The sequence below is a fragment of the Sceloporus occidentalis genome, unplaced genomic scaffold (genome assembly GCF_023333645.1).
Source record: "Sceloporus occidentalis isolate IW3139 unplaced genomic scaffold, rSceOcc1.0.p SCAF_47, whole genome shotgun sequence".
Taxonomy (NCBI): domain Eukaryota; kingdom Metazoa; phylum Chordata; class Lepidosauria; order Squamata; family Phrynosomatidae; genus Sceloporus; species Sceloporus occidentalis.
In genome coordinates, this window is record NW_028317027.1 from 4343044 (window position 1) to 4356256 (window position 13213).

The 13213-nt window shown below is 39.6% G+C and overlaps 1 protein-coding gene across 1 annotated transcript; it reads left to right on the forward strand.

Moving 5' to 3' along the window:
* Window positions 1–7755: 7755 nt before the first annotated feature.
* On the forward strand, window positions 7756–10634 carry LOC149289253 (large ribosomal subunit protein eL31). Its single transcript, XM_089490934.1, has 4 exons — window positions 7756–7862; window positions 8437–8562; window positions 9042–9154; window positions 10590–10634. Exons 1-4 carry the CDS (start codon window positions 7756–7758, stop codon window positions 10619–10621), a joined length of 378 nt encoding a protein of 125 aa, XP_089347060.1. The 3' UTR covers window positions 10622–10634.
* Window positions 10635–13213: the final 2579 nt, after the last annotated feature.

A 13213-nucleotide genomic window follows, 5' to 3' on the forward strand; every position in this document is an offset into this window, starting at 1 on the left:
GAGCAGCGCAGAAATGTTAAAACGGCCATTGTCACGAAGGGTACAAAAAGTAAAATCAGCCTTTGTCACGAAGGGGATAAGTATGCATAACTCTTCTGTTAGAAACAGCAGAAAGGGGGCTTAAAGGTAAGCGGGCAATACAATAAAGTGTTGGAAAAAGCACTGAGTAGTATAGTGAGATGCATTAGCATAAGAAAGACAGATAAGTAGTTCTCCCACTTCTCAGAATGATCGTGATATATTGGATAAGGTTCAGAGGAACTAGAATAAAAAGTGAGTAGTGGGCAAAACATTTATATAAATAATATAAAATACAATTATATAAGAAAAAAAAACACGTAATAAGTAAATGTGCTGCAGGTACACCTAAGGTACGTTGGGAAGGTACGTCAGGAACGTACCTGAGGAAGTATAGCACAAAACGCGTCGTACGTTGCACGTTGTGACAGAGGAGAAGGAGGACGTGACTTTTATTTGCGGATATACATTCGGTTGTGCAGCAGTGGATGAACGCGGGACGCCGTGATTTTGAAAACTGCCGCTAGTCCGATTATTTATTTATTTATTTTATATATTAAAGTATTCATCTTTATATCTTGCTCGCCTCCGGATCTGTGCTTTGAAGAATTGTGGAGTAGTTACCTCGATTTCTCGCTCTCTTTCCGAGATCACGAAGTTTTGAATAATTCCACAGTGGAGAGTGAAATCTGTTCGGAAGACGAACAATCCCTCCCGCTCACCCCCCTACGCGATTTATTGGCTTGAATAAGCCCCCCCAAACGTAAGGGTCCAATTTGCCTGTTAGATATATATATACAATTATTTTGATGAACAACACTATGATGTTTTTTTCTTTTCTTTCTGTTCTATGATTGAATTTTACATACTGCTCGGATTTCCTTGAAGCTACATTGAATTGGTATTATTTGCATTATTTATACTCACTTGGTGTGCGGTCACCTATATATGTTTTTGAAGGTTCAGAGGAAGACTACTAAAACAGTGAATGGGTTGCAGGATAAAAGTGACCAGAAAAGACTAAATGATCTCAGTATGTATCTTGGAGGGGAGAAAAAAGTGGATTTTATAAAGTACATGAGAAGTTTTTTTTTTTCAAAGGATGAAAAATGTTAAAACAAGAGGTTGTAATCTAAAACTAGAGGGTCAGAGGTAATGTAAGGAGGTTTTGCTTTATTGATAGAGTGGTGGATAACAAATTGCTAAAAATACAAAATATCCCTAAAACTTTAGATATATATATATATATATATATATATATCTATAGTGCCATCTGAGACATAGGAAGCTGGATGTATGAAGGAGGAAGCCATTCGCAACTTACTAGCTCTGTGTTATTGCACAGGGATCCATCCCTGCATGGGTGGAATGCCAGGAACTGCTTACGATTTAATTATGAAAAAAGGTTTACTGGTCTTAAGCCAACAAAAAATCACTCTCAGTTTCATATTAATACTTATTTATAACCAATTGACTTAATAAAATAAATACAACTGATTACAAATCTGAATGTAACCTTTATAGTTATGTTGATATCCCAAATTCTTAAGTGGCAATGTACACAATAGTACATGAGTGATGACAATGAAGGCACAAACATCTGCATTACAGATGAGAATTAGGGGTGGAGCGGTGTTTATGGTATTGTATTGCTGGCTTGATTTTTCCCGGCTGGGAATCTATTTTTGCTGAGAAATTTGAATGGAGACAAAAATCTGCATGGTCAGCATGTTCTCCTGCTCATTTTGATGCTGTGGGAAGCCACTTCCTTTGGTGAATTTTAGTGGGACTAATCCCTTTATTTTGATTTTGGATCGGTGGAGTGGTGAGACCTGTTTGTTTTTTAATGGAAACATGTAATGGAAACAATTCATTTATAGTTTCCACCAGATAATCAGAATACCCAGATGTTCCTAGAATTTGAGAACTTCAGCGTGGACATCATTCGAAAGAATTTGCCTAACATCCTCCACTCATCTTTCGATCTGGTATAATTAAACATATTGCGAGAAAAAACATGTTAATGAGCTCTTGCAGATTACAACAAAAATGACAAGGGTAATGATAGTTGAAGGCCCCAAAAGTGGGTGCACAGAGGTGCTATAAGGGTGTCAATACTTCTGAAAATGTGTACTTTCTACTTTATACTTCTGCTACAGACCCAACTGTTCCATAGTATATGGTGGAGTCCCTTAGAAATAGCCCTAGGCGGTACACAGCTTCCTATGAGCCTGCTATAGGAAGATAATAATCACCCCTAGAGCAGAGGGAGGGAGAGAGAGAGAGAAAGAGAGAGAGAAATGATCATGTAAAAGCTTCATTCGTGTAGAGAGAGAGTATTCCTTGTGATTGCATTAAGTGCTTACCTGGAAAAATTAGACTGCTTTATCTTAAAACTGTTTTATGGAAAATGTCCAATAAAACTAGTGAGTTTTGCATGAAATGTAATACCTCTGCAGTTGTGATGTGATAAGGATCCAAAATCCTTGAGGACAGCAGAGGTCAATCAACATCTGCTGTCAGGGGAGTGCTAGAAACTTTCATCCCAGGTGGCAACTCCTGCCATATGCCCCATTAGTATACCTGCTTTAAACACACAGGCAGCTTGCTCTGTGCACATTACCCAGTCCTATAGAACACCCTACAACACAGCAAGTCAACAAGTGGGGCACATAACAGACCATCGGGGCAAAAATGCCACGCCACCTTAGATATTCAAGTGTGTTTATTGAGGCATACATAAAACGAAATGTAGATATCCTGGAAGTGGCAGAAAATCTTTAAATAAAAAAAGCACAGGGATTATACTTGCTAGCCGTAACTACTTTGCTATATTGTAACATACCCCTAAAAAATAGAAGGAATCCCATCATTTTAGAACTTTTGTAGACCTATGATCTAGAAATAACTTAACAACTTTTGTTATTTTGCTTCCACACCTTTGTCATAATGCTGCCTCAAGTGGTTGGAGAATGGTCTTTGTTTAACTGCTTTGGCACAAGACGGCAAATTAATTAGGACACATTCTTCTGACAATACGTCTCCTTGAAAGTCTGTTTTTAGAGGGAGTTGGCTGGGGGCACTTGCCCAGGAAGCCATCTATCCAGGTCTGTAATTGAAATAACATGGAGCAAAGTTTGATAAGTGCCCCACCATATCAACAATGGAATGGTCCAGTCACTATGAATATCCTTGGTTGCTACTTATGCCTTTATACATTTTTTCTTTACTTAATATTTTAATAAATAATTTTTGAACATTACTTTGAGCTTTGAGACGTTCAAAGTTTGTCAGCCGACAAATGGAGCTACATTTTATTAAAAGAATTATTTTTTTATTGGTTCTATCCTAAATTTCATTTAATGGTCATTTTCCTATAGAACCACCATTTATAAATGACTCCAGTGTCTGAAATCCATAAAGAGGTTACACTTTCCAGTCTTGAGGCTTAACCCCTCTAGTGGAAATATGAAAACCTGCACCTGAAACATTTAAAGGATCATTCAAAACAAACTGAAAAAAGCAAGCAAATAGAAATTATGGTTTCCCTTTCTATTCTATCCAAAGATAATAAAACATGCAGGCAGTCCTTTTTCGTACATTGTGTCAAGATATAGTGATCCACACTAAGTTATTACTTTAAAAGGAGAAATACTACCACAACAAGAGGACCTAGCCATAAGCTAGAGGGGCAAAGGTTTAATGGTAACATCAGAAAATATTACTTTACGGAAAGGGTAGTGGACGCATGGAATAGCCTTCCAGCAGAAGTGGTAGAGGTAAATACAGTAAAGGCATTTAAGCAAGCATGGGATAGGCATAAGGCCAAGCTAGATATAGGATAAGGGCAGGTACTAAAGGAAAGTACTCAGAGGTTGGGCAGACTGGATGGGCCTACTGGTTCTTATCTGCCGTCACTTTCTATGTTTCTATGTTTCATTGTAAATCTACCAGACTCGGACTTACATCGTACCGCTTTCTCATTATTTTTCCAATCAATGTAATGTTGTCCATCATCGTTTTCCATTTAAAACATCAGCCCACGGGGTTATTATGGACGTACTTTGTAGAATAGTTAATTTTTGCTATCTTAACTGATATATGTAAAGAAGTACACTTTAGATAAACGTTTATCTCTTTATACTGCACCATATCATGTATTACACATCCTTTATACTGATAATATAATTGATTAAATACTGTACGGATGGCCACCGTCAGATGGGGCCATACTTTGGTGGAGTCCCCAGAAGTATAGGTAGGTTGCCAAAGTTACCATTAATATTGGACTACAACTTATATACAATATTTAGTGACAATTTAATACACACTGATTATGTATCAGATTACGGAAGAGGAAAATAGGAAAAGTATTGTTTTTCTTTTTATTCCTGGCATTTAGTAGATGCACAGTAAGTGACCCTTTATAGGATGACTGATTCCTCCATTACGGAGAAACATTGCACCTGGGTCCAGGGGTAGTCCGCCCCCCCCCCCCACCTCCCGCTCCATCATCTGATGTACCCCCTTCCTAAGGCTGTAGTTCTAACATTACATTTGAATGTATGCATCAGAAAAAAATGGGATCTGATTGATGCTTCTATCTTGCATCAACCCATATGGTTAGATACATTAATGTATGATTTTGGTGGATTTTGGTGCATCATCCCATGTATCTGCAAGGAGGGAAACATGCATTAAAGTGCATGTGATGGCTGGAGAGTCCCTTTAACTGGGAAAAATAAAAAATACAACAGTACAGCACAATGCAACCGTTATATGCATATATGTCTTGATTAAACAATCCAGAGAGTTAAGAAAGAAATACAGAAGTTAGCTGGGGGAATTAGCACATCTCATGGGTCTATGAGTGGATAGTCCACTGTAAATAAGAGACCCAGCAAGTTAGACAGCTATTCCAAAGGCAATGAAACAGACGAAACAACGTAAAATAAAAATGAGTTAAAACGAGGTTTGTGGCATATCCTCAGCTGAATGATTTACGAGTGTTTCCTCACCATAAAACATGCTGCTGATTTCAGCAACTTGATGAGCGTCTTCAAGGATATTCTTTTGCGCCTTAGCAGATTTTCCTTAACATATCTTGATCCCCAGAGCAGATCTCTACGCCCTTTTGTTCTTTTATTTGCTTTTTTTATCCTTAGATGTGAACATTAAAATATAACCCACACTTGCTCCGATGTTGGTGGAATGTAAAAGGCTAGCAATAGTGTAACAGAGGTTGTACCTCTGATGTAAGGCAGATACGGAATGGAGGATATATATTATTCCATCAGTCCGTCTAGCCATCTGATATACGTATGTTAAACTAATTCTATTAAATCTTTACATACCTTTTAGCCTTGCGATATTTTGTTGAAATCATTGGTAGTACACTCAGCTGGCTGACCACGTGATTCAGAGATCATTCTTTATCTCCAACTTATTAGAAAGACGGCACACAGCTGTTCCAAGGTGATATCTCCCATGAACCCAACAATCAAGAACATCATGTTTTTACAGCAAAAGCTTGCAATACTCTTCCTTTAATACAAAAGCAGTAAGCCTCATATTGATCTCTGCAGGTTCCTAGCAGACAGTCTGCCTAGAATTGATTTTGAACAACTGTGTGACTTTCTTCTATATATTTCTATAAAATGCCAGACTAAAGACAAACTTCTACTCTACTCACTTCTAATTTGTGAACGCGCAAAGTGCTGTTAGAGATCGGAGGCAATAATGCTAGATTGTTGCAGAAAATTATTTGGGTGGCTGTTTGAAATAGGCCATAAAAAGCCTTGAAATTTTAATAATCTTACCATTAATTACAGTGTGTCAGCTAATGTGGGGGGTGGAAGCTGCAGCTTCTCCCTAAGGTAAGTGCTTTTATGTTTTCTTTTTTTTTTTATATATTGCATGTATGTCCAATTCCTTTAATATAAATTCATCTTTTAAAAGCATCATAATATTCATCACTCTAAACTGATCACACTGATGGGCACTCTCTGCCCTGGGTAGCTGATAAAATTATGAATCCACATAACATAACATACACATTTATTGTTAGGTCCTGGAGCAATCATACAGGAAGGGCCCCTTTTCTGGATCTCCTGCTTTTAGCAAGCTTTTTTCCCCATTAGATGCTAATTGCAATCATTTTTCCATGTGTTCTATTCTTTACTTCTTGTTTATTCATTTCCTTTCCTCTTTTTTTTTTTTGTTCCTCACTTATAGTTTCCTCCCTTGCTCGTCTGCCCTTTACATTTCTTATCCTCGCTTCTATTCTGCCCCACCATACACATATACACATACACACATAAATACACACATACCCACACAACACCTACCATTGATTCTCCCATCAGTTCATTTTGTGGGCCCATAGCTCCCTCACTAACACTGTGCACCGGGACATGACAACACTTCTCGGCACGCAGTGTACGTCAGTGAGGGCGAGTGACCCAAAAGTATAGGCTGTGAAAACACCGGGGGTAATTGCTCTGTGTGCTCCGCCGTTAATCCAGCCTGTCCCATGGAGGCCCCCTTTAACTCTTACATGCAGCAGGCTGGGAGTTATTGGACACTGCCTCGCAGACAGATCCCATTAAGGGAGAAGCCATGTCATTATTTGATACAACAGTTCCCAATATGATTAAATCCAAACAGCCCCTCTGTGCCCTTGCACTACAAGCGCACACCATTACCCCATCCCAATCTTATGGGGCACTTTTGTTGTGGAGGTGTAGCATAGGTCACTATGGGGATCTGTCACTGTGACCTATTGCTAGCTATTACCTATGTAATCTAATATATACAGATATCGCTATGGAGTCGTTATATAGCCTTATAGGATAGTGGAACACTGTGGTACCCTCGTACACCACCAAACATTCAAATCTCACAGAAAAGAAGGGCCTCAGGGGAGCAAACAGGGACTGTTCCTCATAAACATGACACATAGGATAGTTCCAGGCCGGGCCAAGTGCTGAAGCCTCACCGGGGTAATTAACGGGAGGCGATGAGCGAGTGCCGGGGCACAGAACACGGAGCTTTCTCACAGAAAGTAGCGTAATGACAGTCATGGGGTGAAAGCTCGGTTTGCTTTACTGACACGACCGTTAAATAAAGTCAATTGAGACCGTCTGCTACATCGACCACCTTGGCGGCATCGCGTCTCCATGACACCAGCCTTGGGCGCCGTCCATTTAGCGTCATTTTCACGTCAAACACGTCCTTGACCCGGAAGCGCATCCGCGGCGCCACTGTTTACTCCCTACCCACAATCCCACTCTCCTTCCTTTTCGACATCGTCCCTAGTTGAGTGAGTATGTCCGATTCCGGGCCTCCTTCTCTATCCGTACCCATCTACCGTTTTCTTAGCTGTGTACACGACCCAAAGTCCTGGATAGTCAGCACCAGACACCGGCCTAACCTTAGCCACCCGCATGGAGCCTTTTTTATCCATCCAGACGGGCATAGTTCCCGATGTTTGTCTGTGACATCCCCGGGTGCAGGCCGCAGTAGTGGTGCTGCCGGCGTATTATGAGACGGGTCCATATACTAACAGCATTATGTCGGTACTTCGTACTGCGTGTTACGCTGTATGATTATGCTTAATATATAATATATATGCCCCGTCTGGAGTTCATGCGCCCGACTTAATAACTTATTCCTTGCCTTGCTACGGATATTAGTAACAGTTCGTTGTGTTCATGAGGCTACTGTTTTATTACAGAGATGGCCCCGGCAAAGAAGGGTGGCGAGAAGAAGAAAGGCCGTTCTGCCATTAATGAGGTGGTAACTAGGGAATACACCATCAATATCCACAAGCGGATCCATGGCATGTGAGTGCGAACCTCTCAACGAAGCCAGGCTGCGATGTCTTGCGTGTTTATTACCCCCGAAGGCACAGGGCTGGCATCAGACCCTATTCGTGGGGATCCTGTGGCCCCCTTCGGGGTGGGCTTTGGCTCTCTTGGACACCACTGCTCTGACAGCTCGGTTTTGTGGCAATCAAAGCTGCCACTAACTAGGCTGCTGTAGATTTCTCAGATTTAATCTCATGTTTTGATTGTGTAATTTATTGGTTGGGGTTTTGTCATCGTTTTTTATTTAACAATCTTAGCTTTCTTAGCTTCTTTTGGCCTGTCTCAGGTCTTTAGGTGCAATGAGCGTTGATCATGTGACTAGTTTAGCGTATGCTTAAGGATATGTTCTGCTCTGTAGGACCCCTGATTGCCCATGCAGTTAACATGCGATGCACTTCTGTTCTGTGCCACACTAGTGTGTTGGTTGAATTGTTTAGACTCCTGTGATGTGGTCATGTATTAATGTTATTTGTTGCTCTCCATTTGGTAAACTATGTTGCTGCCAAAACGAACTGCACCATGTTCAACGGTTTCATTTCTCTTCTTCCAGTGGCTTCAAAAAGCGTGCTCCAAGAGCTCTGAAGGAGATTCGTAAATTTGCAGTGAAAGAGATGAGAACTCCCGATGTGCGCATTGACACAAGGCTCAACAAAGCAGTCTGGGCAAAAGGAGTAAGGTTAGTCCTATTTAAAATGCATACATTGAGCTAGCCCAAGTGCAAAAATATTCGTATGCTTTTAGATCTGGCTCAGACAAATGCGTCGTGGCTGACAGTGCCCCATATTCACCCGTTCTGGGGCGACAGATCGGATGCTACAGCGTGTGGTTGCCCATATCCAGCCACCTGCAGCACTTATGTCACCAGGAGGCCGCTGGCTTGTAACTTCTTTAGCTTGTTTCCCCCTAATCATTCAGCACAGCTCTTAAGCCAAGAGACAGAAGTGGACAATGTCCGTATGGTCATGCATCATATAAAGTAAATTTTTAAATTAATGAAGCTATACTTTTTAGGTGATTTTCAGGCTTTTTATGAATGTAACATACATAAATACAGTATTTGAGTAGGCGAAACATTCCAGTAAATCTCAATCACTGCTGGGCTTCTTTTTTGTGTTTTTTTTTTTTTAATCTATTTAAATCTGTCTCTTTGTTTAGAAATGTTCCATACCGTATACGCGTGCGCTTGTCCAGAAAGCGTAATGAGGATGAGGATTCTCCTAACAAGCTGTACACATTGGTCACATATGTGCCAGTCACAACTTACAAAGGTATGTAACTCGTTTGCCTTTGTCGATTTGGTGTTGCTTCTTGGTCTGATAAGACGGTCATATCCCTCTTTGCGTTTAAAGCGTTATGTTGTAGCATCACTTGTAGGATTCCAAATGTGGAGCCCTTTTTTCCTGTTCATGGCTGCTGTGTCAATGAAGTCTTTCTAGGCTTCCATTCTTCCCATGTGTAACCAAAATGTTACCAACAAACTATCAACATTATGCAATCCCAAACACCTCCAATTTCTATTTATCATCTTGGTGTGCAGTATTACGTTCTTTTAGAGGAAAATTGCTTGTGCTCTCCTACACTTCCATGGTTTCCCTGAATCTTTTTGGGTAACGTGGAGTGTAGCAGTAATACTTTTCTTGTGGCTTGTGTACTCTTACCCAGATAAAGTTGATTTTACAGTCCCCGATCTAATCTCTGCGGTTCTTTTGTGGCACACTGATTTCCTGGGCTTCCGTCTCATAGCCCGGGAGTCTCAGCGTTGCTGCCAGCGCTATCAGAGGCAGAGTGAGTGTTAAAGGACCTCGCTGCAGTAGCTTGCTTTCTCGCCTATTCAAAGTTAGATTTTGTTCCTGTTTATACAGAGATGCATTCAGTGGTAACATGCAGAGATATGTTCAGTGGTAACGGATCACAAGGGAGTTAATTTGAGTGTTAAGTTGCACACCACTGGCATGTGGAGCTAGCAGTTAACATATTATGAAGCCACAAGATACAGTACCAGAGTTTCTACACGTCTATAAAATATTAAACTACTATGTTTTGTGACCATAAAGTAAAAAAAAAAATGTTTTGGAATAAGTACAGTCTTGGGCACCCTGTCAGCGAGCATCAAGGTTTTTCTGACATTTAGGACTTGTTCATTTACCATTGAGCTACACTTGTTGAGAGAAATATAACTGCTTTAGACAAAGCCGTACAGCAGTTCTAGTGAGTTTTGCCATACCGAATCCTAAGAATAATGCCGCTGAACACCAATCGTTAAATGTTCCCACTGCGTTCACCAGCAGTTAGCAACTCGCTGGGTCCGGGATGTTCCAAGCTCCTACGCCATTCTCCTGGACATGTTTTAAAAATTTTTTTAAAAAAAAATTAATCCTGGGGGGAAAAAAAATCAAAACAAACAATAGTGAATATAATGTGTTGGACATGAGTGATTTCCTATATGTTCATAACCGTAGTCACAAACCTTTAAAACATGTTAGCTTTTTTATTACTGTATGTGAATTCACCCCGGCAACCCCCCCAGTAAAGTGGGATGTGCATGTATGTGCCCCTGGTAATATTGCCCCCAATCATTGGCTTCTTGGGCATTACTGAATTGTATGACTTTTACTTATTTACTGCTTAACATTTTTACACGCATATTTAGTTTATCACTTTATTTTGGATATGTTGGATTTACATATATTTTTTTATTTGCAGGTCTACAGACTGTCAATGTGGATGAAAACTAAATGTTTTTTTCGCTGTTAAAAATAAATTTGTTAAAACTGAGTTTTTGTTGTCATGCTTTCCCGTGTAATCAAATGAATTTTTCCCTTTTCTTGGGTTGTACCTGTTGAGAAAAAATTGCAATCTTGAATTAAAAACAGTATATGTTCTTTGCCCAAGTATAGGGAAAGGTTTGGGATATCATAATTCTAGAAGAGGAAAATCTAGTGTTATGCCAATTAGTAACCTTTTAGTTACAAAGCATTGACATTGTGTGGGCATGCTGTGTGTTTACCTGGACAGCAGGTGGCGCTCTGCACTTTATCCACTAGAGGTATGATATGAGCTGCTGTGTTTCTCTTTACAGCAGTGATTTAGGTTATATTAGTGCAGGGCAATGGAAATGTGTAGGCTTCAGGAGTTAGGTGTATAGTTGTAGTTTAGTAAATCTGAGGGGCTCTCTGATAATAGGAATGGTAAAATTCCAGTCCAGTTTTCCTAATCTCAAGAATGACAAATGTTCATACACGAGGGACCATAACCGCAAGAAGGCTTTCAGACTTGCATAGATATAGGTGTCTGTGCCTCATCGGAGCGATCGGATATCCCAGTAGGGTCTGGACAGACCCTGCAGGGGATATCCTGTCCTCTGATGACCTTTTGGGTGATGTCAGCAATGATGCGACCTGGAAGGGACGGCCCGATCGCCATTTAAAAATGTAACGGTTTTCCAGCGTCCGTGCCTGAAGCTGTTACATCTGATCGGGCAGCAGAAACCAGTAGGTCCATAGGGGACAGAAGGGGTTAAAATAGAAATCTTGCGATGTCCCGGGAAATTACTTTCACAAGTCCATCTTAATACATGTGAAATACAAAGGGTTCTTCTTAAAAAAAAAAAAAAAAAATGTATTTAAAGAACTGCTTTTATCAGCAGTTGGCGGCTGTTCTGATTACGTCTTGTGTATGGCATTTCTTCCATGCCATGAACAAGCACTTTGGGGGCATTGGATCAAAGTAATGGCATCCATGGTCTGCAAAGAATCGCTTGCTGGTGCGGTTTTACGTTAATCTGACAATGCTTTAATACAGTGGTTGAAAAATTTGGTGTCTAGAAGCCAGGCAAAGAAATTTAGGAGCCAATTTCTTTTCCCTACAATTGTTTTTATTTTCATATTACCCCCTGGTCTGTAGTTAACCCCTTAAGGACCGGGCTCTTTTTTCCTTTTGTACCCTGTGGGACCGAGGCTGTTTTAATACTTTTGTGGTGCTTGTGTTCAGCTGTAATCCCCCACATAAGTTATATATTGTTTTTTTCAGGACAAGATGGGCTTTCTTCAGATACCATTATTTTTTATCACTTTTATTTGAAAAATCTTTTACTCACCTAAAAAAGCAAGTAAAAAAAACTAGCTAAATAGATTCTACTACTTGTCCTGAGTTTAGAAATACCCAATGTTTTTGTTTTTTTGCTGTTTTTTGTAAGTTATAGGGTAATAAGTACAAGCAGCGTTTTATGATTTCCAAACCTTTTTTAAAAAATCTGGTCAGTCTGCCTCCATCTCCTCTTTGGAACATCTTTGAAGCTGGTTAACTCAATTTAACCCATTCAAACCATATATTTTTAAAAACTAGACACCCCAGGGTATTTCAAATGCTGTTATTTTAACCCTTTCCATGCAAGTTATACAACTACACTTTGTCAAACTTTGTAATAGTAATTTTTTTTATTTTTTTTTCACACAAATTGTACTTTAGTTATAGATATACAGGTTCTGGTATATGTCACTGTCAAACACCCCAATGTGTGTTCAGGAACATCTCCTGAGTACAGCGATACCCCACATGCATGGGTTTGTCAGATTGTTTGGCTGGTAAAAGGCTACTTTTGGGGCATGCGTAATTCAGGTGGTCATTTGGTCATTCTGCCCCCATCTCCTCTTTGGAATATCTTTGAAGCCGGTTAACTCAATTTAACCCTGTCAAACCATATATTTTTGAAAACTAGACACCCCAGGGTATTCAAATTGCTGTTATTTTAACCCTTTCCATGCACCAATTATACAACTACACTTTGTAATAGTATTTTTTTTTATTTTTTTTTCACACAAATTGTACTTTAGTTATAGATATAGATATACAGGTTCTGGTATATGTCACTGTCAAACACCCCAATGTGTGTTCAGGAACATCTCCTGAGTGCAGTGATACCCGACATGCATGGGTTTGTCGTGTTTGAGATTTAAAATGCCACATTTGGGAAGTGCGCTTTTTTTCTCCATTTTGGAAAGTCTGTACCTATGCCCTATCTTTGAGCTCTGCCACTCCAATTTACCCCATCAGCCATTTTTTTTTATATATATATTAGACACCCCTTGGGTATTTTAAGTGCTTTTATTTTAACTCTTTGAGATTTTTGAGAAATTTTAGCACTTGTCAAAATAATAAACTTTTTTTTTTTAATACTTTTTTTTTTTTTTTTTTTTTTTTTTTACACATTTTGCTGGTACTGGATGGTTCATCTAGGGACATCACTGCATAATTATTTTTAAGTGTTAGCACATTTTTATTTTTTTTATATTTTACTAATCATATTGTGATTAGAAAGCTGGGCTCCA